At 36.6% G+C, this 26,500-nt stretch overlaps 1 protein-coding gene and 1 long non-coding RNA gene across 3 annotated transcripts; one reads left to right on the top strand and one right to left on the bottom strand.

Moving 5' to 3' along the window:
* Positions 1–765: 765 nt before the first annotated feature.
* On the top strand, positions 766–18,239 carry LOC122329227. Of its 2 annotated transcripts, none has more exons than XR_006247888.1 (4): positions 766–825; positions 973–1,033; positions 14,890–15,081; positions 18,104–18,239. It is a non-coding gene; the product is annotated as an uncharacterized LOC122329227 (long non-coding RNA). The 2 variants fall into 2 exon arrangements; XR_006247887.1 differs by having other exon boundaries at positions 766–893.
* On the bottom strand, positions 15,767–26,500 carry rnd1b (Rho family GTPase 1b). Its single transcript, XM_043225416.1, has 5 exons — positions 26,245–26,500; positions 25,851–25,938; positions 19,486–19,595; positions 19,008–19,142; positions 15,767–18,309 (listed from the first exon to the last, which is right to left on the bottom strand). Exons 1-5 carry the CDS (start codon positions 26,455–26,457, stop codon positions 18,064–18,066), a joined length of 792 nt encoding a protein of 263 aa, XP_043081351.1. The 5' UTR covers positions 26,458–26,500; the 3' UTR covers positions 15,767–18,063.

Here is a 26,500-nt window from a genome sequence, read left to right as displayed (position 1 = left end):
CCAATTCAATCAGGATTTGTAGGACTTAAGTGTTACTGTCATGCAAAATTCTATGCACTTCAAAATCAGATTTATAAAATAGACCTCTTCAGATGACTGATTGTTCAAATTAAATAATTTGCCTTTATAGTTGTGTTGATTTGTATTACATATTGAATTGTATGCTACAATTAAGATGTGCTTTACATTTTCATACTTGAATAAAGGGATTCTGTTCTGCTACACTGTTTTGGCTTTTTATCAAGGTGGTCTGCTTAAATGTGAACAAGCCTGCCAGGAAGTGCAGCTGTCATGCTTGTCTGACACAATGCATTTTTCTCAGAATGAACTACACTGTAAAATTACAATCCGAACAAATTCCCTGAAAAAAAACTTGATATTAGTAATAACTGCTAACTAATTATGCAAGAATAATGCATATTTTAGTTGTATTGCATTAAAAATGTATTCAGTACGATTTCTTTTGCAAGGGTTTTATATCTTTGTGTATTCTGTTTCATATTTTTGCTTCTTCATTAAATGTGTCTGTAGAGCCTTAATAATAAATCCCTGCGTGACGACACGCCCCGCTTTCCGCCAAAACGTTGCTGCATGTTATTAAAAAGTACGCAACTCAATGTATATTTTTTTCCGGGTAATAATCGCAGAATAAGTTCAATTAATTAAGTATGTCTGTGAACAGACTTTTTAAATGTCAATTTATGAACAGAAACGGCAGTGCACGTAAAAACAGTTGGGTGCGCTGCCCTGAGCTGCTCAACAGAGGGCGCTGCTTCACCAGTTGTATAAACCCGACTAAACAGTAAACCCGTGGTGTATTTTATCGTGAGTTCCCACTCTGAAACTTAATATCTAAACATCATGTTAACTTATTAATCTAAACATTGAAGAAGGTATTTATATATTCAGCAGAAACAGCAATTCTTCCTTCCTACCAGAAGGATTTTAAACAAAGGCCTATTTCCGTCACAGGTAGCCTGTCAGGAACCACATGGCATTTCTGCGACCATCATCTCACAACAGACGCTCAGTGGTATGTAGCAAACTTAACACACCATTAATTCCATTACTGCCACAGCCATTCATTTTCGTATAGAAAACCTGAAAGGTCAAAACTTTGGTAAATACGTATTTAATTTTTTCACCTTTTCACATGGTTTTTGGTAATAAGGAGATGCTACGCAGCATGCCCATGTAGGAATTTGGCCAGCTTTTACAAATCTAAAGATGACCTTGTGCAAGTGTACAGTAGAGATTAATTGGACACGGTTTTTGATGTCAAAAGGCATGTACTTTCCATTCCACAATAAGCCATTTTATTTATCATATCGGTCTTAAGGCTAACACATTAAACCATCTTCCCAATATGTTTAGTACTTGAGGGGGATTTTGGCAGAAATGCAGTGACGGGTGGTGCGTAATAAAAGCACCTTGCTGTAAATTGGAAAACCTGTGTTGTGATGTGACTCAGGGCATTTCCTCTGATTATTCCAGTGAGCCCTTGAGCAATGCAGTGAATCCCCATCTGCTCTACAGTCTACAATAGTACAATAGTGCCCTGACCCCTCTCTGGATCTGCGTGTTAGATAAGAGTATGGAAATAATACTTGGGGAAACCAAGTACTCTTGTCTCTGCAAAGGGTTAGGTGATCTACTGCATATTTTAATATATTTTTAACTGTTAATATGTCAGCATAATACCAAAGTGGGGTATGTTTAGATATTTGGTTATTTATTTGTCCCAACATTTTTAACATTTCATTAAAAATTTATATAATTAAGAAAAAGAATGTACTAATTTGTTAACAAAAAGACAGAACTGGAAATATTACAAGAAAATATTATTTCACTTTTTCACAGTTTTATCAATTTTCATTGACATAAATGTGTTGTCAGTCCCTCATGCCTTATAATGTCTTTTCCGAACCTTTAATAATCTTGGGATAGATCATAAGCTTCACCAGTAATACTCAGACCGAATAAGAGCCTTGCATTCTCATGAATGTCATCTGGAGTGGCTCAGGTGTGTGATGCCCATGTACAGGCTGGACCATGAGGCTTTGCAGTGGTATGCCGAAGCTTTTTTGGACATCTGCTGCTCTTCCATATCACGGGCCGGCCCATCTGGCTCAGCCAGGCTTTCCGCTCCACAAAAAAAAAAAGAAAATGTTGCTCCTCATGCCAAGAGCACTCTTTGTTTGCCTCATACTCTCTCTAGTCTCCCCTCCTTCTATGTTCCTTTATGTCAGGATAAGGGGGTGGGGGGGTATACTGATATTATGAGATCATGCTTTTTTATATTGCATGCCTGTTTTAGCCTATTTTACGTCTAAATTTTAGCCAAGAATATATTTTTAGAATATATTTGAACAAATATTTAAAAAAAGTTCACTATCCATTAATTTTATAACATATTGGCACTATAAAGAACAGTGCAGTCCAAAATTCAAAATACAGATTAAACACTGTAAAAAAATCTATATGGAAAATTACTTCATATTAATACAGTTCACTGTGTGTAATAAAAACGTAAAAAAAAAAAAAAATTATTATAATAATTATACTTGCTATTTTGAAATAGTGTGTGAAATGGTGCATAAAACAAGCCGGATTTTGTGTTCTGTGATTTGGTTTGTCGTGATTTTTTCCCTGGGCTATCTCACTCATGTCATCATCCATCTGCCTGCATGAAAGGTCGGGGGTTGCAAAGGGCAAGGAAACATTGAAATAAAGCCAAAATGCAAATATTGTGAAATATGCAAATATTAGCATCCTTTTGTTTTTTTTTTAAATATAATAATAATTATCAGTGTTTGAAACTTAAACTTCATTTGCAACTTAATAATCTGATAGATACCATAAGTGCTTTTATGAGTCTCAGACATTTGTACGCATTTCACCGAGGTTGTCCTGTCCACAAAGCTACTGTACCTTGTGCCCCTCCCCACTGTGCTCTTTAATTAGACAGGATCTTGGCTCTGACAGCTCTGGCATGCTGCTTCTCTCTCTGATTGTCTCTTTGTCTATTTATCTGTCGCTCTCTATTTTCTAATCCCCAAACACCTCTCCGTAGCACAGGTGTCAATAAGATACACTGTCTTTTATCTAACAATAGGCCTAGGGCTGAAAACTAAGAACCAGTTCACTTTTAAAAATAAAAAAATGAGTGCGATGTACATTTGTTTCGGTTCTCACGTGTGCATTCTTCCACCACACTAAAATACTCTGGCAGGCAGCATTTGTGTTTTTATCCACTACTGAATCTACAGCGAGAAACGGCACGGCTTTTAATCAAAAACTTATCGCATAGCAGATGCAGTCCAACCAACACCCAGACAAATAACTATGTAACTGTAGAACTCAACCGGCAAAGGCTACTCCAGCTGAATCGTGAACAAATAACTTGTATGAGCCATTGTTGTGAACCAATGCTGCGCCTCCTATCTAGTATGAACTCTCATGAGTCTGTTCTTTTTAATTAATAGCATGATCCTATACCGATTCCAGCGTTATTCTTATGAGTGAATCAAAAACATATTTAGAACAGGGTTTCTGCAGGGTTTATGAAGTTAATTTAATTTTTAATTAATAAACACAATGTGTTTTAACTTTATAATAATTTTAAAAATACAGCTTCCAACTGATCCACAATTTTAAGACTTTAACTTCTGCTGCCAGCAACTTGAATACTGTATGTAATATGCAATATTTTTACCTTGTTTTCTGCCAAAATTTATCTTGGTTCAGTTTATCATACAATAAGACTATATATCTCCATGTTGCATCTCAAATAAATCATATTTACATGCAGAAACCCTAGAACAGTTGGATATGTACATATCAAGAAAAAAAGGCCCGATCTTAATTTTTCCCCTCTACTTTCTAAAGACTGATTTAAGGATCTAAGTATGCCTTTGGCAGTTTATTTGGCAATGCGAGTGTTTTTGTGCACTTGTTTTGTCTTCTAGCACAGATTCTGGTGTCATTTTGTATGGCTTGTTTCAGTGGTGTCACGACATGACTGTTTAACCTCATGACCAAAATTGCATCATTAGAGTTATAGTAAAAAATCAATAACTGTAACGCAGTGACCTATACATATAAGGTATCATTCAAAAGCGTAGTAGTGCAGCTTTCTTTTAACATAAATCTTTTGCATAAACCAACCTAATAATGTCTACACCCCCCTATTAACCTATTAAGGTCTACACAGGGTGCACTGAGCATGACATGGACACGCCCCTTCGCGCTAGCCGCTAGCTATATGCACAGATGGATCACGCTGGATTGTGAAGAAATACAATAATAATTATGAATTATTCCACCCATGTGTTAAAATTGAAGGTCTTCTGTGTCAAATGAGATAATTTTATCCGTTTAGCCCAAACTATGTAGATATGGGAACGTTTTGAATTCAAAAATAGGAAAATAGAGACCCCTTGAAGAAACTTTGCCTACCTACATTTATTAATACATGATATAAAGAAAATTCTTTATTTTTCCTGTTTACTTGCTTTTAGTGCAATCAAATGAGACCTCATGAAGAGAAATGGACCCAACAGATCTCAGCTAACAGACTTAGAAAAATATATATAAATTTATTTATACATTTAATAATTTGTGCAATGATTTATGTTTATCATAAAATAATGGAAAAAATAAACAAATATATATACTTCATTCCATCTGTTTTTAAAATTTACCTATTAAATAAGATTAAATAAAATGAGACCATTTATATCAATTTCTTTTGATAATTGCACCTTTTAAATGAGATCAGTAAAAAAAATCCCAAAAATGCAGCGGAGCACAAGGGTCAAAGAATGTAATACATAAGTAAATGCACCTTCTTATTCAGAGCCATGTATAGCTTTTGTATGGATTCTGCAGAGAAGGCCCTTAGATTCCTGAGAGATTCACAGACGGACTTCACCATTAGGGCACGAGAGTAGCTCTGGCAAGGACTGTATTGGCTGGATTTCCAGAAGACAGATTGGAAGCCTCTTGTTTAAAACGTAATAATTAGCAAAAGCAAGTGTTACCACTTGTGAGAGTTAAAAAGGAATCTTCATTCCTCTGTGAGCATGAGATATTAAAATGATGATCCGTAATTACCCTCAAACCTATTCTTAGAGCTATATAGAAAGCTATATAATGTCCACAGAGTGGATATCACTAGAAGAAAAAGAGAAAGAGTTCACTTGCTGAGAAAAGAAATACTGAACTACAGTCTTTATGGTTTTTAATTCTATAAATTGATTATTATTACTTTCAGAAAAGCAGATTGAATTCAGTTTTATATGGTGTTTCAATGTGTGTTTCACTTCATCAGTTTGGCCTATCATATTATTTTTAGTGCAGACGTCAGGACAACATTGTTGTCCATAATTTATTTACTGCAGAGGCATAGGCTGCACATCACTGCAAATGTCACATGTTTAAATCAATGCAAATGTCATAAAAAGCATCTATAATACTCCACCCACTCAAATAGATATGTTTCCTTTCCACATCTTTGTGTCAGAGCCCCTGAGATGGTCTTGAGTTATAACATCTTCAAGCATGGCATGATTACTTGTGGCAGATGTGATGCTCCATCATCTTTGAAGCAGCTGAGCATTTGACACTGGACAATGGTTACATGTTGTTACAATTAATTTAGCATAATTGCATGCAAGAAACCCTAAGACAAATCTTATTGCTAACCCTAACCACACAGGAAGTACATTAATAATAGTTAATATTACTCGGTACTTAAATGTAGAACTGTAACAAGGACACCTTAAAATAAAGTGTAACTCATTTTATTTCACAAAAAGTGACATGAATTAATGTCAGCTGCACATCTGAAACAAGTTGTCGTCGTTGATGTGTTAGTAAATCAAGACAGTGACTAAACTTCTTGATTTACAGACTCATAAACAGCAAAGATTTGCCAGTTTTACATTGTTTGACAGATTAGTGAGAGTGTGCCATCAGAAAAAAAAAAGTCAAAAAAGCTAATGACAAATTCATTAGGTAGTGTTTTTAACTTTGCATCTGGCAAAAATATGAGTCTGCTATATTATATGGCTTTCTCCAATGAAAAACTCTAAATATAGCCTATTTATATGTAAACACCACGTAAAAGTGAATTTTGCATCCAATGACTACTTTAAAATTAAGATATTATAATCTTAACAAAATGATAATCTGACAGTCTAATCTGTTGAGTAATACTGTAAGGTTAAGGTGTTCGAAAAATGATTAACTGTTGAAATCATTAGAAATTTCGAAAAGTAATCAGTTACATTACTTTAAAGTTACACTACTTACTACATTTTAAATAGGGTAACTTGTAATCTGTAACCCATTACATTCCTATAGTAACCTTCCAAGACATTAATTGATAGCCTGGATTTATGTGGATTAGATGTAAAATCGTGACATTAACTGTTTAGTCTCCTTCTGACAGCACCCATTCACTACAGAGCAAACGCTAAATTTCTTCAAATCTGTTCTGAGAAGGAAACAAAGTCATCTGCATCTTGAATGGCCTGATAATGAGTAAACAGTCTGCAGATTTTCAATTCTGAGTGAACTATTGCTGTACAGCGTATTTTTTAAATATATTAATTGCTCATAGTGCAGTAGTTCATATTTTGGATTCACACGAGGATTTCTCTTCACTCCTGCAGGCGTTCTTTTTTTGGTTGTCTAGTGATTGTCTGAATGGGGCTGCCTTATTTATGACTCCAATTACATGGCCAACATTAGCAGGGCCTTTAGCCTAATGAGTCGTGCGGACGATTGGAGAGATGGCCCATGGCCGCATTGACAGAACTGTAAACAAGTTCGCTAGATCACTAGAAGCAGTTACCATGATATACCGTTGGTTTTAGGCAACACCAGTCACCTGAAAAGCACATTATCTCACATTTCTCACTGTATGTGTTTGCTCTGTCTGCTGAATCTATAGCGTGTTTCATACTATAGTTTAAACAGAAATAGGTCAGGCTGAAAGACTTACAGCTACAGATGATGCAAATGCCATGACCCATGCAGCAGGGACATATAAATGTCATTGAGCGTTGTTTAGGTAAACTAGATGTTCTACGTCTTTATGAGATTTTCTCATTTTCTCAATTTCTGATTTTCTTCGTATGATCTCTTTGTTATTGTTAGCCATTCAGCGAATGAAATATGCATGAGAGGAGCTCTTCACATCAGTGTTAATATTCACACCGTGCATGGATGCACAATCCAAGTGACTGTATCTTGTTGGATAAAGACATTGGAACAAGGGGAAACGTTCTCCCTATGTACGTCTTCATGTTCCCATGACAACAGGCTTACCGCTGTGAAAACGCATGAAGACAAGGATTATATCTGTTCGTAGGGAAAAACAAATCTACAAAGACCGCTCTTGGTTATTTGGTGTGTATCAATGCGTCTTTGAGAAAGATGGAGTGTTCATAAAAATACGGAGGATGTTCACGCAGACACAAAGCCAAAACAGACCTTGCTGCAGGTCGAGATGATTAATATTTCATGGAACCTCTGTGGCGTACTTTGATATGGAGTCCACAAGTCTGGCTTGTATTTTATGCCCACAATTTTCATTAGAAATTATATTATCAGCATAAATATTTAAATGAAAATTAGAATTTTTAATGATAAAAATTTGCATAAATTTCAGAATATTGTTTTCTTGAGTCATCCTGAAAAAGTGAATGTTAGATATTAGTAAATATTTGTTTTTCATTAAACTTAATTTTTTGCTTCAAAATACATGAGTAAATACATGTAAAGTGTAATGAAGATTAAAATATTTTGATAAATATATATTGATAAAAAAACATATTACCATTGTATAATACACATACACATAAATATACATAAAACGTCGAAAGTGAAACTGTAAACTACATCAACTCTCAAATACCAAGAACATGACTTGTTTTTGGATCCCGTCAGCAGCATGGAACATAAAGTCACTCTGTGTTTCTTACATAACCTCCTTCAAGCTCACTTCGTGCTTCACTTCCTATGTAGTCCTTGTACATCCTCCAAGTGCTTGTTCAGAGAGTGTGATTCCTAATTGCAGCCCTGTCATTGGGCTTTAACATCAATTCTCACTCAGTCCAGTTCCTTGATCCGCAGCTTTTTCCATAAGAGCTGTGCCTTTGAGAGCCAACCTCAGTCCGACAATAACAGGAGCTATTTTTGTGCTTTGAACTGGATGGGTCAGGCAATCAGCTGACAAGGTGGAAGTGAAGGTCTGACACAACATAATACTTTCCCACAGTGTGTAATGCTTTCCGAGTTGGACTCCTTTTTATTTAATGGCACAGAGGTAATTTAGAGACCTTGAAGTGATAAAATCTCATAGTTCTTCACACATCCCGTTCTGAGCTGTTCTCATGTTTAAACTGATTAAAAAACAGTCTAAAGACGCATTTTTTTCCAAAGTTGAACTTATCGTAACAATACGTAATGCTATGAACAATACAAACTTGTTAGGGGTTGTTCACACAAAAGTGTTTTTGTACTCCACTGTGCTGTTTTTTCATTGTTTTTCTATGAAGATGCAGTAGATGGATGCATTTAGGTGTAAGACGTAAAAATGTAAGATGCAGGGCAATGGAATAGAAAAAAATGCAAGGTCTTGAGATTTCTTAGAAGAATTAAAACCTAAAATTAGTAGCCTTTGTCAGGCACCATTCATAAAGAAATTTTATGTTCCACTGCAACGTCTTTGTGTCACCGTAGCACTATTTTGGAGAGTATTGCTGGACGCAAACAGCATACACTCTTCTATGTCAGACGAGGGACACAGATACACAGCTTTTGTTTAAATCAAAGCATGAATAAACATAGAAAACGTATTTGCGTGCAGCGAATCTCTCTCTATGGTGATTGCGGAGACAAATTGATGAATAAAGTTATTATTTTTATTGTCTTTTGTGTGCAAAAAGTATACTTCATAAACTTCATAAAATACAGATTAAAGCACTGATGGCAGATGGACTATTCTGACGATGTCTTTCATAATTGCCCAGACAAGTATACCTTGACAGTGTAATTCTCTTGACATTTAATAGGACAGTAACAATATCTTAAAATGTGTTTCGAAGACAAGCAAACAAGCTTTTATTGTGGTTTGGAACCAAATGGAATTAACGACAAAAATTATGTTTTTTTTGTGGAGTACCTCTTTAAGTTCAAATAAAGGAAACTTTTAAAAAAAGCTTTAGAGCAATGCTAACTTTTTTAAATCCACTGCCATGCATCTCAACTTTTTTAAACGCATTTTGTGTGAAAGGCATCTCGCGTGGGATATCGTACAGTCAAAATACAAAATAAACCCAGACAGATTGACCCCAACGCAGAGCATACATAACTTACATTTAATCCTATCATGGCACTTGAACTGAAAAAGCGTATTTGTGCATTTGGGTGAGTTGTCTGGGTTTGACAGGGATGAATCATCCTGGCCGTGTTCAGTACACAGTGGTTTACCCCCCTCCTTGTTGTTTGGCAGATTTACTTGCAGGACACGGTTGGTCATCGCTTGAGCGCTCGCCTATATTTCGTTCTTTCTCTTTCACTCGGAGGTAATGAGAAGAATGTCAGTAAACCTGACTTGTGGCTTGAATACACAGCTTTGCTCCGGCTGCCCCGCTCAGTGCATTCAACACTGTCACATTCTGCACATCAGACCTCGCTGCCAATGCCGCAGCCTTTGTGTGCACCGTTGCCTAGCGATGGCACGAGGAAAAGCACAATGCCAGAGTGTGCATATCTTTGCATGCTTGTGTGTCTTTTCTTCAGGTTGCTCAATATCCTGTTTCGGGTTTATGCAGAGCAGGAATGCGGATATTGTTATAATCGGAACCGATATTTAATTAGACGATTAAATGAGGGGAGGTATGAATGACCAAAATAAATACACACAAATGAAAAGAATCACAGCTTAATTTGCGATTACTCATCCAGACAGGAAACGCGGAAACACTTGACTTGCTTGACTGAATTATGGGACAAGACATACCGTTTAATGTGTTTGGATGTGTCCTAGAAACACGAGGAAGATTTTTAGTGCTCCTGTTGCAAAACAACGGAAGAAAGCGAGCCTGGCAGAGCTTCGGGAACGATGAACAATTGATCATGTCTGCATTTGCCCTATAGAGAGCGAGTGGGTGGACAGGGTGCTCATGGGAGACTACGGGATCAGACTACTGTCAGCTGGTTGCAGGATGATTAAAGGAGCACACACATGGAAAAGACATTTTGCTTGGGTAAACAAAATTGTTTATAATGTTTGTTAACATTCCGTGAATAGATTTGGGCCATTAGTGAGGTTTAGGGTAATTATGAAAAGAATGTTTGGATAGAACCTGAACAAACAGAGCATAAAACCTAGAATATCTATCCAACACTAATTTGTTAACATCCTACTACTAATATCCAGAATAATATTGGTGATGTGTGTTCAAGATGAAATATAGTGGGGTCCAAATATTTGGAATTTAACATTTATTTTAAACCTGGAAATGAACGGAAAGTTTTAGGGTTTCAGAAAACAAACAAATAAATAAATACGATGTAAAATAAATAGATTTTGTACTTTTATTTTTACATCACTAATCAAGGTTTTACATAAGCTTGAGACATTTTCGCATAACGTATTGTTTTGTAATAAAAAACAATGAACATTTTTACTATGAACTAATTACTATTTTCAATTACAAATTTATTTGTATTTCTCCATTACAAAAACATTTCTCAAATTTGTGTCATTTATATTTAAAACAATTTAAGACAAGACATTTAATTCATAATGTTTGTATATATGTAATAATTAACTGTAATTTTCTGTTTTATTGACTGTAATTTTGTAGTAGTTTTATTAAATGTATCACTAAATACTATTATGATTATTTTAACTTTTACTTTTATTGTTATTTTCAGCATTTTAAAGTCTGTTTAATTTTGATGTTTGTATGATTGGGTTGCTACTGAGGTAAATGCGGGGCACGTGTTATCCTTGGAGCTCTGCATGTCTGCTTCATTAGTCTGCCCAGAGCACACAGACGCTTATGGACCTTCACAAATGGAGTGCCAGATCAAATACGTCACATTATCATTGTGTGAAAAAATATATATTTACACGTACAGCTGAAATATTTTGGTCTCATAAAAAAAAACCTCAATCACCCTCAACCCTGAGAGGGCACAAAAGAGCGCCTGCTGACCCTGACACACTGTAGTAAGACAGAAACGGTAGTGATGATCCGGTTGGGCCCTGCACTGCGGCAGAGACTGTGTGAGACAGAGAGAGGGTGGAAGTGTCTGTGGGTCTGCTGCAGAGGCAGACGGCTCATCAGTAATCAGAGAGCGATGCTCGCTTTCCCTCCTCGGGAGGTGTGTGTTCACACACATTCAGACAAGGATGCGAACCTAGGATACCCTAACCGAAACGGTGGTCTGGTTTTTAGGATTGCAGGATTCGAGAAAAGATGTGGGATGTTTTTACTTAAGACCCACCTGTCAGAAAAAGATCATGTCAACAGGCTATATCATCCATAAATGTTGTTTTTTGTAGATGCAGACCTTGCTGATTGTATCAAACAAATCATACTCCAAAGTCATATTTTTTCACATTATCTGGTGAATCAATAATCATTTGAGTGTATTTAAAACACTTTTTGTAGTTTCTATGAATACTTGAGGTGCACAAAGGAGAGATGTAAAATATTTTTAAAAAATTATATAATCTATAACTATTTTAAAACTATTAATTAATTTTAATGGACAAAACAAAATTGACATAATTTTACGCATTACAAAAATAAACATTTCTTAAGTTTTTGTTATCCTTGATCTGAACCAATTAAGACAGGAAGACAACAAAAACAAAATAATAAATAAATAATAAAAAAACAAACAAACAAAAAATATATATAGATTACATCCATTACTAACAATATTATTATTGAATTTTTATTGTTAATTGTAACTATAATTTAAAAGTCTATTTAATTCAAACTTTGTTTTACTGCTAGAAAATGATTGCTAGAAAAAGTATTTTTGACAGAAACAGTACAATTTTTCAAAGCATCTTTGTGACTCACTTTCACATCTTGTAAACTCAAATGTCGGCGTAGCCTACTAATAATGATCAACTATTATTAATAATAATCATTGCATAGCTATGCATGTAACTCATGAGAGCAATGTGACTGCAACAAGCAAATTATTTAAAATATGCTAAAATGGAAACAAATCCATTTTCTACCCAGCAATTCTGTCTGGTTCTTAGACTGTGCCATGATGCCCGTGGCCCTAAACCATATCTGTTCATAGCCGAGTGAGCAATTCCTTTCCTTGTGTCTGTCCAGATGTTGGCCTAATTTGCTATGACTATCAGCGTATGCAGTACAGCTCCCTCTCCTTGCGTATGTGTAAGAGTAAGCTCCTGTTTGGTGCTAGCGGACACTAGAGCGTGCTGAGGTGAGACTGGACCCTCAGGTCCTTGTACTTTCACTGCATGTGTCTAACATGGCATTTAACAATAACCTAGATCCTTCTAGCATGCTTTCATAAGCGCTGTTGAGTGGATCAAAAGCACCGCAGGTGTTCAAGAGGTCAGAGACCCTGTGAACTCACTGATTTAAAGCAGGAAGGCATTGCTTTTGATAAACTCCCACGCTGACAACACTAAGAATTTTCAGAGTTGTAAATAAAAATGATTGGAGTACATTTTGCAATACCATTTTATCCTTCACATTTCACAGTTGTATTGTTTAATTCAATAACGCTTTCATACAGTCTTTACTGATAAATAGAGATCATATGTGAACAAGAAATATGTCTTCTTTGGCTCTCTCGTAGATGTTTAAGCTCTACTGCTTTTAATTTTTTTTTTTAATGCAAACATAAGCTAGAAGGACATCTGACCATTGCCCTGTCAAAGTCTGTTAAAGGTGAGACATTTCTTTCGGTTTTTTAAACGCCTTGCAGGCAGCTATTTCAAGTTCAAAGTTTCTATCTTTTTGAATGAGGAAACGTATTCTTCAGATCTGTTTACAGAGGTTACAGTTAGCCTACATTTCATACTTGAAATCAGCAATGAAATCTGAAAACACCTGTCTCTACAATTTTCTTATGCACAAATAGTATTGAGAAGCTTGTTTAAGGCTAGGCCAGCTAATGTGCACGTTTAGTCCAAAGTCATATACTAGCCTACTGCATAAAAACATTATTCACAAGAGAAATGAGCGCGCAGCCATCTTTATTACTCTGTGTTTAAACCATTTTTGCAAGTTATTATCTGGTTGATTTGTTACCTATTATAGATTTAAAGAAAGTTATCATGTGCATTCTTATTTTAAAAGCACGTCATAACAAAGAATGTAAAGCAAGTAGAATTTGGATGACATTTCAAGAACTCCAGCAGTAGGTCATGTATTACTTCCCTACTGTTCGAATATGTATGTAGCCCTGCCAATCTTCTGTCTGTATTTCCACAGGTAAGGTCTTACAAATGTATTAATAATAATACATGACCTGCTACTGGAGATTTTGAAGTGCCTGCTAGACATCTGTTAAAGATTCATCTGAAAAGCATCTGGTGTACAAACATCTAAAAGACATCTAAGATGTCAGTTTTACATGCATTCTATATGACACACACCTTAAAGACATCTAATAAATGCCTATTTGACATCTGATAGGAGATGTCTTATAGATGCTTTTAGAAACGTCTGCAGATGCAAAGGCAGATATAAAATAGACATATCTGTAATTTAAAAGTATCAGGGTGTGCAATCAATCCCTTTCTAATATAGTGCACAAGCCTTTTTAGCAAATTCTTTTCACCATTGCTTACTATAATAAATGACTTGTTTTAAGAGAAAAACAAGCTGTGTGTGACCATCCCCCTTACACCTGTGCAATAGCATCTTATTGGTATAAAGATGAAACACGGTCGCTTGTGCAAACTGCACGTTTGTGTATTTTCCGGAAAGGTTAATCGGCCAGTTTTACGGCAGTTTACCAGGTTTAATGTGTGAAAGGGGCTAATAATGTTACTTGCATTTTCCTTTTGTGGATTGTATCTACCTTGTAGGCAGAGGCTATTTACACTAACTCCGCCCACAAGTGTTATTGGACTAGTCAACATTACAAAAGACAGTTGAAAGCTTTCAGCTTCAGTGGAGTAGACGGTAACATAGCTCAAACTCATTTTGTCGCGATCAACCCCCGGTTTGAATTTGCCTTTTGGTCAAATATTTTTCACCCTTTCCAAATTGTACTTTTTTCATAAAAATATAAGAAATAATAAAAAAGTTAAAAACAATAAAGTATCGGGTAGGGTTTATTGTCCCATTATGGTGGCATCCATTTAATAATTTGAATTAAAATTTACACCAAGGAATTATAGCACACTGTTTTATAATGTGCTATAATTGCTTACATTTTGTGACCATATGGTATCTATCATTAAGAAAATATCATAGTCACGTAGCGTAAATTGCATTTAATTGCCAAGTACACAAACAGCCTTGTTTCGCAAGGTCAATATTTTACTACCATCCTATGAGTGAAACTTATTTCTACACAATTTTGTAGTGTGTCTGAGTTTTAAATTGAAAGTCAAGCCAGTCCTCTGCAGCACACTAGATTAAAACATTGTAATGCAAAAAAAAGTAATTTCACAGATGGTCAAGAGACTTAACGCCTGCACATAGCTCAGCCATAAACAAACATCACGCTCCTACTAGCTCTTCTTTAATCTAATGTTCTACTTTGCCGGATAAGCCTTGAGATGTTGCTTTCATAATGGAAAGCTGATTTTACATGCGCCCAATGAGTAACTTCATTATCATTGTCTTTGTAGAGCAGTTCCCCGGTGAGATTGGGAGCTAGGCTGTGTGAAAGTCTCTTGGCTGCCGAGTCGGGGTCTCCACCTCAGCCACATGGCCTCCTGGCAGCGGCCCTCTTTTGGACACCGGCAGCAGCTTGTGCCCCACGCCCCTCACAGATGCTGTGTCTTGAGACAGATGTGCACCCCAGCTCGATATCCAAAGAATCTAGGTAAGTATGCGGTTAATGTCTTATACTGGCTGATGAAAGGGAGGAACGTGCCAACTCGACAGCCTACCTGGCAGCCAAACAGTCAATAAGGAACGCTAACAGAACGAGAGCTTTTTAATTATTTTTTTGTATTTTATTAATGGAATTGTGTCAACTGTAAAAATGCCACAATATTTGCTAAGTGCAAGACTAGTAATTAAATCTCATTAATTGATAAATATACCTACTTGCTTAGCACCGAGAATGATTTCTGAAGTGTCGTGTGAGATGAGTGGAATCGTGGCTGCTAAAAAAAAATAATTTTAACATGCATTTAAAAACATTGCTTTCACAATTTACTGTATGTTTGATTTATATAAATGACAAAAAAATGAGTCGCCTAATTTTTAAACACTAGCATATTATATAAAGCAGCCTTAGTTTTAGTACAATGCTACAATATAAAACTGATAAAATATCTATATAAAAAGAAACACAAATTAAGCATATGGCTTTCTTAGTCAAAGAAACAATTTTTCAGTTTTCCTTAGGTGGAAATTTAAACTCATTCAAAAGTATGAATACCTAAGTACACCAAATTGGAAAAAAAAGAAAAAAAAAAGAATTGTTTATAATGCCAATAAGCATTTTTCGAATTTGTCATCACAGCATAGGGTTTAAAATAAAATACTACAAAATACTCAAGTCACGTCATGTGTGTCATGTGCACAAAGGCAAGCTTTATTACTGGAAAGACAAAGGGAGAAGTCATTTTAAAAATGAACATTTTGAAATAAAACCGTGTGAAACAAAACCAAATAGTTACCTCAAAAAATGAATCCAAATAAATAAGACTAAGCAATTTTACATCAAGCACATCTTTGTCAATACACAACAAGAACAAATATTTAATCTCGTGACATTCTTTTAAATGTCTTACAAAGATTACAAAACAGGATATGTACAACTGAAGGACTAGAGGACATGCTTGAAGTGTATTTGTTCCCAACATTGTGCAATGGCAGCATAATGACCGAATGTCCATCTCCATCTGGGACGCTCACATTACCCAGAACTTAAATTGGCAGCTACAATGTCTGACCAGCCATGCGACATGTATACACGCTGTTCATACTCCCTAGCACCCAAAATTCATCTTCAGTTTCTTTATTTACGCAGTCACTAGACAATGCAAAAAGGAATTTGGTGTGTGATCACAGTGGCAGAACTTGTAAACAGCTCGCATCTTCCCTTTCGCCACTGATGATTGAACAAAATGAGAAAAATATTGACTTCAAGTATACACAAAGCAAAAACAATTATTTGAACAACAGTTCAAAAATGGAAAAATATCTTTCGTTAAACAGGACCAGCCTGTTCAGTTTTATTCCAAAAGTCGGCTTCCGTTTCCAGTTTGACTTTGACTGATTCTCAAACATAAAAGCCCTTATCAGGTCAGCTGATCCATATATTTAAAAGGTCCAGTCTGAATTTCCTTCCAGTCCATCTGCTCCTCATGCATTAACCTCCCTTTATGCTCATGAACAGAACACTAATATTCCTATTTGGTTGAAAAGAAAAAACTAAATAGTGTTGCACTCCAATGGTCATTTTTCATCTAATTACTTTAACAAAGTCTGAACAGAGTCACAATATATTGGCTTGTTTTTACAGCAGTGCTGATGTATGTCCACATAAATATACGTATGTCCACAAAGCAGTAGCATGACTTTATAATAGCCTTTTTTGTTTTAATTATTGCCACTGTACACACCTTGCATTATAAGCACTTGAACCATAATTATTGCTTTGTGGTGAAAAGCAGACTTCAAGATTAGCACTTTGCACAAGAAAACATGTTTTTTTTTTCTTTTCTATTGATAATCAAGTTTAGAAACACATTGGACGAATTTACCAACAAATATTTCAGCTGCTAGTGCTGCAAATGAGCATGGAGGCAATGAAACGGGAGATTCTTGCTGCTCGACGACAAAATGCTACATAAGATGCATGACAAACTAAACCCAAGCTGGTATGATCCTAAACATCTCAAACCAGGTGACTTAAAAACCTTGCGTACATTTTGGTTTCGGAAACCCTCAAAGTGCTACGGCATCTCTGGAGGTCATGAAAGCTTAATCATCATGCCAAATTCGATCCGAGTGAGCCTTGGCAGAACTAGCGCAGGGATCCCTTTGCAAATTCATGGTTGCCTACACTAGAAAGCAGCAGGAGTTGTTAAGATACAGATAATCACTGTAATATGTACCCTAGTCACACCCATCCCATCTCTCAGATAGCTATTGCCTCTAAAAATAGAAGCGTGTATATATCAGACAGTGGTCTAGTAGAGCAAAGAAGGGAAAATTTACTTTGGTAGTATCATAAATTGTCTTTCTACAAATATTTTTGGCCCGTTTCCTTCTATTTCTCCATCTTAACGTTCAGATATGGGTGGCTCCCACTTCAAAAAAAAAAATCACATTTATCTTCTTCCACTGCCGCCAATTCAACAAAGCCAAATGGGCCACCTGACCGGGGCCTGGTGCACAGCTCCATAACTTTCACAATTTTAGTGCATACTGTAGGTATTTATTTGGAGACTTACACTAGAGATCCTGTATTTATATATCGAATAGCTTACAGTGAACGTTGGAACCTTTTTTTAAACATCTGTTCCCTATTTACTAAGTTGAATCCCAAGCTTCAACCGGCACAACGACAGCAAATCTCTTGGTAACAAGGAGTGAATAGATGACGGCTGATGATCGAATCTCGTTTAAAAGCAAGATACAGTACTGAAAATACATATGCACTGTTGAAGAGCTCAGGACAAGAGGGACAGCGAGGTGTCCGCTTGTTCTGAAAGGTGTTTCTTTTGGGGGGGTGAGGAAGGATTCCACACGTCAATGATGTGGCAATCGGAACCCACCCCCCCTTCCCCAGACTAAAGCGCAGGGAATGGCGTAGCTTTTGTTATGGAGGGGGGGTGAAGTTCTCCACTCACATTACCGAACAACTCTTGGCCTTCTCCTTTTTGAAGGTGGAGGAGAGGAGCTCGGACTTGCTGGGCAGGTGCAGCAGGCGTTTGGAGAGCCGGCGGGTCGGGCTGGGTTTGGCGAGCGGCTGTAGCTTGTTGATGCAAGCCAGGGCAGCTGTGCGGAACACGCTGTGGATGCTCTTCTCAGAGGTGAAGGCTGAACACTCCAGATAAGCCTCGGCGCCCAACTGTTTGGCCATGGCAGAGCCCTGTGATGGGAGATGCAGTTTCTCAGTCAGTGTTTTTAAAAGATACAGTTCATAAATGCTGAAGCTTTGTTTGTGTCGTCAGTTGTCTACATAGGTAGTTAAATATTAAGTAAGCGTCCTACAATATAAAGGATGGCTATATGTATATATGTAACCACTTATATCAAGAGAAACGTTTTATTCATATGCGGAAGTATGGAGCAGAACCATAACAGCATTGTACTGAAGCCATAGTAATTATTAAAAATACTAAAGAAATAAGGTTGGTTTAACTTTTTAAATATTTTTCTGAATTGGTGGTTTGTTAGGATACAACTATTCAAAGATCTGGAATCGGAGGGTGCAACAAAAAAAAATTGCATTTAAAGTTGTCCAAATTAAGTCCAAAAAATCTGTTTGGTATGAAGTTTACAAAATATCTTCATGTAACGCAATCTTTACTTATAAATATCCTAATGTTTAACAAAAAAATACAATGTATTCATGGTACCTGTGTAGCTTTGACAATTTTAAAATCTTCATGTAATGGCAATCTTTTAGCATTCATGAATAAACTTCAGTAATGTCCTCAATAATCATTCCAATAAGCTGATTTGCTGCTAAAGAAACATTTCTTATTATCAATGCTTAAAACAGCTGTACCGTTTAATATTTTTGTGTAAAATGTGGCAGGCGGAAAAAACAACTTGCGGCTGTACCTGCTCATGAGTGATGGGTGTTTGTTTCTGATTGGACAGCTCCATCAGTGTGCAGACATCTGTCCGAAGATCAGTCTTGCAACCAACAAGGAGAATACGAGTACTGGGGCAAAAGTCGAGGATCTCAGCCCTCCACTGCCAAGACAGAAATATGCAATTCTAAGATAAAATCAATTCTTGCGAAACACAGAAAACACATTGCTCTGTGCAACTAGGGTTTTGCATAACAGCAATTATCATAATCTTGTTTTTTAAGTGCCAAGCACTTCTGGCAAGTATAGTGTGATAAATATTGCAGTCCAAAAATTACAGTACAGTAAGAAAACAAAAACAAATGAATCATTCATAAAGTCTAAATTAAACAGATTTGCTTTAAAGACACCCAACAAAACATATTACAGTAATGAAACCACGGCGTAATGGCGTGCTCCTGAGAATCAGGGTCTGGGATTGAATATTAATAGGAATATCTTGTTACCTTCTTAAGTCCACTGTCAAAGATATCTGGACGACTGATGTCAAAACAAAGGAGCACTGCATCAGAGTCACTGTAGCAGAGAGGTCGCACATTATCATAGTATGGAGATCCTGAAACAAGAAAGAGAGAGATGATACTGAATGTACAATTCAGTGATGAAAGAAGAATGTTTTCTTACTTTTTAAAAACATGATAAAACATTCTTTCCGTTGAGCCTCAAGCGCAGTTTTGAGTGTCCTTGACATATTGTTAAAATAATAAAATGCCCAAGATAGACGAGAGAACATCCTGGTCTCCCAACATTAAACTTTCATATGACGCATTCAGACGTAAATACAAACATGCAGCATTTTAAAAAAGATTTACTTGTATTTCATGTATACATTTTAATCATAATTTCGATCATATATAAATATATTTTAAAATAAATGTTAAATTACAAAAATTTTTCTTAAAGAGGCTATAAATGCATGTTTGTGTGTGTATACACAAATATACATAAGAACACACATTACATAAACTTATTTTGGATGCAATTAATCATTTGATACCGCTAATAAAACGTTCGTTTAAATAAATATATTTATATTTTAAAGCTCACTGCTTTTGCTACTGAGTACTTGAGTCTCTAAGCAGAATTGAAGAACAGCAGATCTGATGAGTGTGAATGTGCTGTATAAATCTGCAGCAGAATCAAACAAAGGCCGGAGGCACAGCTCTCCTGGTCATCACTTCATTTCCAGTCGGCTCAGCATACATCCTGTTTAAGCCCTCTCCCTCTCGCTGCTTGCCATATTGGCATTTTAAAGGAGAAGAAAATGACAACTGAGCTCTAAATCCTCATTGATCTATGCGTCTCGCTTTCTCCCTCGATTTCTTTTTTCCAGTAGATTATGCAACTGGAGCGATGGGGCTGGGGTAGGCACTTCCTCTCGCTCTTGCTCAGAATCTTTAAGTAAGACCCCCCCCCCAATACCTCCAGTCCCTCTGTTTCCACAGCAACAGCCTTGGAGTCAACCATCTGCAGAGCGCTGTCTTCCTAAAGGCGTCCCTTAACTGCCTATCAATCATTTGATACAGAGCAGTGCCCACCCACTTGGTACCAAGGAGATGCTGGGGTGGTGTACATAAACGCCCTTATATGTACCTCACTATTGCATTTTCTGGATTAATTTAGCCTCAGTCTCTTCCTGAACCTCACATGTAATGCTCTTCAGATCTCGACTTGAGTCAGTGATACCACTGTAGAGTCAGTGAATGCACTGTAGAAGTTAGCAATAGAGTCTAAACATTGATCTTGGAAGAATTGTCTTAAATATGTGAATCAATTAAATTCTCATTTGGCAATGATATTACATTTCTTTTTCCAAATATTACTTTCTCACAAGCACTTGATCATTATTGGAACCAGGATTATAGTTCTGTACAATCTCTAAACATTAAGTACAATCATGTGGCAATAAGTAAAATGTATTTTTACATTGATTTTATGTTAATTAAAACTGTCATCGTGATGCTTGAACAATTCTTTCACAATCATGCAATTTTGAAGCAGTCTGATGAATCCTTCACTGACTTATTTCATGTTGACTGCAATTAAATCTCATTCAGTCAATAATTTAGTTGAAAAGTAATGCTCATAAGAGTCATGTTTCAGGTTTTAATAAACCAAGTATCAACACGAATTTAAACGTAAGCTAATTTGCCCTCGTTTTTATACACTGGCTGAAAGGACCGCTGCAGATTATCTTCACCCTAAAGCACAAATCTCTGCCTATTTTCTGTCTTCTACCAAGATGTCACAGACACACGAACCTGAGCGTGGGGCTGCATTTAATTGTTGCTGATTCTAATGCAGCGATCAATGCAGATATACACCTAGGGACTGAGAAGCAATTTCAATTAAACTTGACAAAATGACACATCCCAGCAGTCAGAGACTAAGACCTCGACACAGTGAGCTTACCAAAACTCACTCAATCCACTGTTTGAAATCTAAAAAAAGGCCACTTTTGGCAGTGAGCATTATCTAACTTGAATCCTGTACCACCCGCAGTCTTGGATCACAGAATTGCACTATTGAACAACCCACTGCTCAGCTCTCTACCCTGGGCCACATGTTCCCCGGCTGAACAAGAAGAGGATGTTATGCTGTCTGCGTATTAACAGACGGAGGCTTGTGAAGCGTGCAAAAAAGGGTGGAAAAAAAAAGAGCAGAGCAGAGTTGCAACAATCAGAATAAATGCTTTTTGTTGTGACGCCGTGCCTGGAGCAAAACTAGCTTAGCTGAAAAGTGGGCCAACGTGTGCATGTGATTGATATGAGACGGCCTTTTCCTTGGGCGCAGGAAGAGTCTTGTGAAGTGAACAGATGGAGGTGGAGTGGGCTGCTTTTGTGCGCTGCACCGCATTCCATCTGCTGAACCCTTTCACTCTTTGAAAAACTAATTTAGCTGTTTTGCCAATGACTTCGAACTATGAATGTAACTATATATAATAGAATTGTAATAAATGCATTTTGGTGCACACATGGGTATGCTTGACGTCACGCTTTGTGGAATTGTCACTTAAAAGGCGGTCTTTTTAATTTGGGGATGATTCATTTCTGTACTTATTAAAAGGAGTTATGCTCTCATTCCTCATGACTAAGCCATCTCTGACAGTCTTGATAATACAGTGATAACAGATCCCGCCAATTATTATTGCTTAATGCCATATCCGCCATGGAAAGAAAATATCATTCAAGTGTGAATATGATGAAAATAATATGCCATCGTTTCCTGCTTCTCTACCCTCAATCTACAGTGACAGATCAAAATAAATCATTTTACTTGAGTGAGTGAGCTTGCAGTCTCTACTGAATGGAAAAAATATGTCAGACAATACATCTTTTTACTGTGTTGTAGTTTGTTAATCTTGCTAAAGATCCATTGTAGTATTAAACAATAAACTAAATAAACTAAACAAGTTATCAGTCGCACTATTCCTCAAATCACCGTAAGTCTGCCTCCAAATAAAGCATAGATTATTTTTATGTACTTAGTTAACGATTACATGTAGTTACACATATGCAAAAAAAAAATATTAAAAAGATAATGTATAGCTTAAGGTTTTAAATGAAACAAACATTAAACAAAATGTAATGTATATTTACAGAAATCTATATGAACTACTGTAAGATTGTATCAATTTAGCAGTGTTATTAGCTAAAATGTCTTTAAATGCAAACCAAATATTAGATGGAAAAAGGTTTTAAATGTTAACTTAAGCAAAAGATAAATATAAAAATGTTAAATACAAAAACAAATCAAAATATTAAAATATTAGAGCAGTACATAAATATTACATAGTAGTTGACATTTCAAATGTGGCACAGAAAGAAAATGCTGACTAAGAGTAAACTTCAGCGCAGTGGAATCTGTGGGAATTAATCAGTACTCTCAGAATCATGTAAATGTGAGCAGGGGGCTGAGAGAGGTCAGCGTTCACAAAGGAGCCAGAAGCAAATGAAAGCCCCTGTCCGTCTTCCCAGTAGATGATGAGAACAAAACCTAGAGCGTTCCCCGTGTCCCCCACCCCCTTTCCTTAAGATCCTAGAGATTCCATCACAGAACATGATGGGGCCCAACAAAGCATTCCCCCTCTCTCTCTGCGAGGGGCTGGCCATGACCCCTCAGGGAATACCATCTCAGGGCTACGGTGGTGTTTCCTCATTGGTGCCTGTCATCAACTGCCAATGGCCACTGGAGAGCCCATTAATCTACTGGCTGTTTTAATGTGCTAATGCAGCACTATTTTTACGCACACAATCTTGTGCAGTCATCCTATACTGAAGCAGAATTCATATTCGCAGAAATATACATCCATTAGTGTAATGGCAGATTCCACCTAACACTCTGCTAATACCTCAATGCAAATTAAATATAGCCTCCATATTAGAAATACAGACGGCCATCTTCTAAAAGCCTGCAGTTGGTCCAATTGTTCGTGATTAAGTGTGAGGATTGATTTTCACCTGTAAATCCTTTCTGGGCCTCAAAGCATGCCGTTTGAAACCCAGTGATGAGGTCAGCTCAATCAATGAGGAAAAGACTAATAAAAAGCCTGATTCACACTGAGCAGCATCAAAGAATGTAACCAACCAGCAAGTGCTATCTTGCAGCCCATAAACATGCACATCAACACTGCCTCACTGTAAAATGATTACTTCATTTAAATCTCATTTCCACTCAAGTTCACAGTAAATTTACTTTAATAATTTAATTCAAAGTGACTGAAAAAGTGCAGTGAACTAATTAAATGTAGGTTACGACTTTGGCGCCATTTTGATTTTATGCACAAAACTGAAGCTGCAATTTAACTTTTCACTGTGCACTGAATGTAAAGGAACACCATTTAGCACTTCTCTATGAAAACGCACACATTGAAAAGTGTTTAACAGAATTACTCTTCTGCATATTTGCATTAATTTTTTTAAGGATTCCACAAAAGTCAACATTTTAACAGTTAAAAATAAAGAGTTTCTTGAGCACAAATTCTTCGTATTAGAATTATTTCTGAAGGATCACGTGAAACTGAAGACTACAGTAATGACTGCTGAATGACATTGCCATTACAAGAATAAATTAAACTAAAAAAAAATTTTTAATTGCTAAATAATTGACCATATTACAGATTTTACTTGTATTTATGATCATACGTACGCGCACCAAAAGATATTTTAAAATGAACAAAACTCTTGATTCTTTAAAAAGCATAACCAGTACAGATGTTTTGTCAGCAATGTTTTAAACAATTCTTGCATATTTCTTTACTTTTCATTGCCAAATCATCCATTTCTCATCATCACTAAACCTATTTATCATCCCACGGATACAGTAAATTAATTTCATATTTGAGAGTACTTTGACTTGCTGGAAATAACAGTTCAAAATCAGCCATGATTAACAGCTAAAAAGTGGATAAAACTCTGGTTTGCCCTCTCATCCTCACACAAGCCGGGACTCATCCCCTTAAACCATACTCTGCGTTTCAGCTGGCTTGTCTCCAAGCAGGCTAAATCAGATCAAAAAGCAAGAGCAAAGGACCGAGGCATATTAACAGCACGTATTTCATTCAACAATCTGTACATGAAATCACAATCCTTGCTTGTTCTCTCACTCACTCGTCTGCCAAAATCTGCAAGTGTACAAACAGAAAAACACATCACAGAACCTAGTCCCGTTACCCACACTTCACAGTCAGTGGATGGCCAGACGTTTCTGGGTACTAATTATGATGCTTCTGTTGGTGTGCGTTTAGCACGCATCCAGAGACACATGAGATTATCATGTCTGTCATTTACTAGAGATTCAGAAATGAGCTGTGTGAAGCAGACAAATAGTACGTTGTAATCAGGTCAATAGGCTACAATAGGAAGCCGTGGGCAGATGAGAACTGCCTCAGTGACCACATACTCCCTCGTTAGTCTGCTGACTATGTATGGCAAGCGATAGACAGACAGACGTCTAGTCTCGTGCCTGATAACACTGTTGATTTAATCTAACTGACTGATTTTACTTTAATTTTAACTTCCGGTATTACAGGTACAGAGAGTTTGTCAATTTATCATAATGTGCATCTGAAATCATGTTAACAGGGTAGTCAATACACACTTTTGATGAAGAAAGTTTTACAATATTCAAGTAGCAGTAAATAATAATAGTCACATGTACTTTTGAAACAGACTGAAGTTGTAATCACACTGAATTTGGTCCAATGGACGGTATAAAAATAAGTGACACTGATTAAAAAACAACAACATAAAACATGTACACATTTGTTTGGGTCTTGTTCCATTGCAAACATCTGTTGCAATTATTCAGCATTTACATCTTCCTGTGCTGCTTCAGAATTTGCATAAATGATTATATTTGCATTCAGATTCAATATTCCAATCAGGCAGTTTAGTAATCGGCATGACTGGATTGGCCCAACACAGTTCAACACAAGCCAGACTCTTGCATCGAACAGAATATAAAACGGCTACAATTTGTAACAACCATAAAGAGACTAAGAGGACCCTGATGACAAATTGGCAAGACAACGACACTATGGTCTTCAATATAATGTGTTCTCTAGACAATATCAAACCGACTATGAATGCACTCAAAAGTGCATGAATATGAATATATATATTTATTTATATATATATATTTATGTCTCATACACAATACCAGTCTTCGCCCCATTTCATTATGTTGATACTGCTTCGTTACATTGCATTACGCAACTTGGATGCTACATGTAATGTGCACAAATAAAAATGTTACTGTCCATTTTGATCCATTTTAGTATCTAGTACCCCAATCATACGATAAGTCTTACCTGATGTGTCCCATAAACTTAATTCAACACGCTGGTCATCGAGCTCCAGGCAGGCTGTGTAGTTCTCAAATACTGTGGGCACATACGTCTGTGGAGAAGATGCAACATATTAACACCATCAACGCATGTGATGCTGCAAATACACGACGCGTGGGGTAAAAAGAAACACTCGAAATGCTTACGTATCGTTCTTTATCACTACAAAAACGATTTATTTGCATGCTTTATTGTGATGCCAAAAAATAAATGACATGGACTAACTCACTTGGCAACCAAAGCGTGTTACAATGAAACTAACATTTCTGGGCGAAACAACAGTTTGTTATTCGACAAAACCACCGGGACTAATGATTTAATAAATGGGCGTCATTCAGAAATGCTGTAAGCTACTGACCTCTGGATAACAATCCTTTGCCAAAACCTGTAACATCGCAGTTTTCCCGCATTGAACATCCCCAACCAGCACCAGTTTACATCTCACCACCAGTGGCTGTGCGTTTCTTCTCTCTTTCATGATTTTGCGATGTCCTGTAACCGAACAAGATAAACCAAAAATACCTAAAGCAGACCAACACGAGGATGCAAGAGCGCGCAAGTTTCTGTACATAAGACACCGCGAATTGCCCGCAACCCAAGCGATTGAACGGCGG

This window comes from Puntigrus tetrazona, chromosome 23 (assembly GCF_018831695.1).
Source record: "Puntigrus tetrazona isolate hp1 chromosome 23, ASM1883169v1, whole genome shotgun sequence".
Taxonomy (NCBI): domain Eukaryota; kingdom Metazoa; phylum Chordata; class Actinopteri; order Cypriniformes; family Cyprinidae; genus Puntigrus; species Puntigrus tetrazona.
This window is presented reverse-complemented; position numbering and strand designations above follow the sequence as displayed.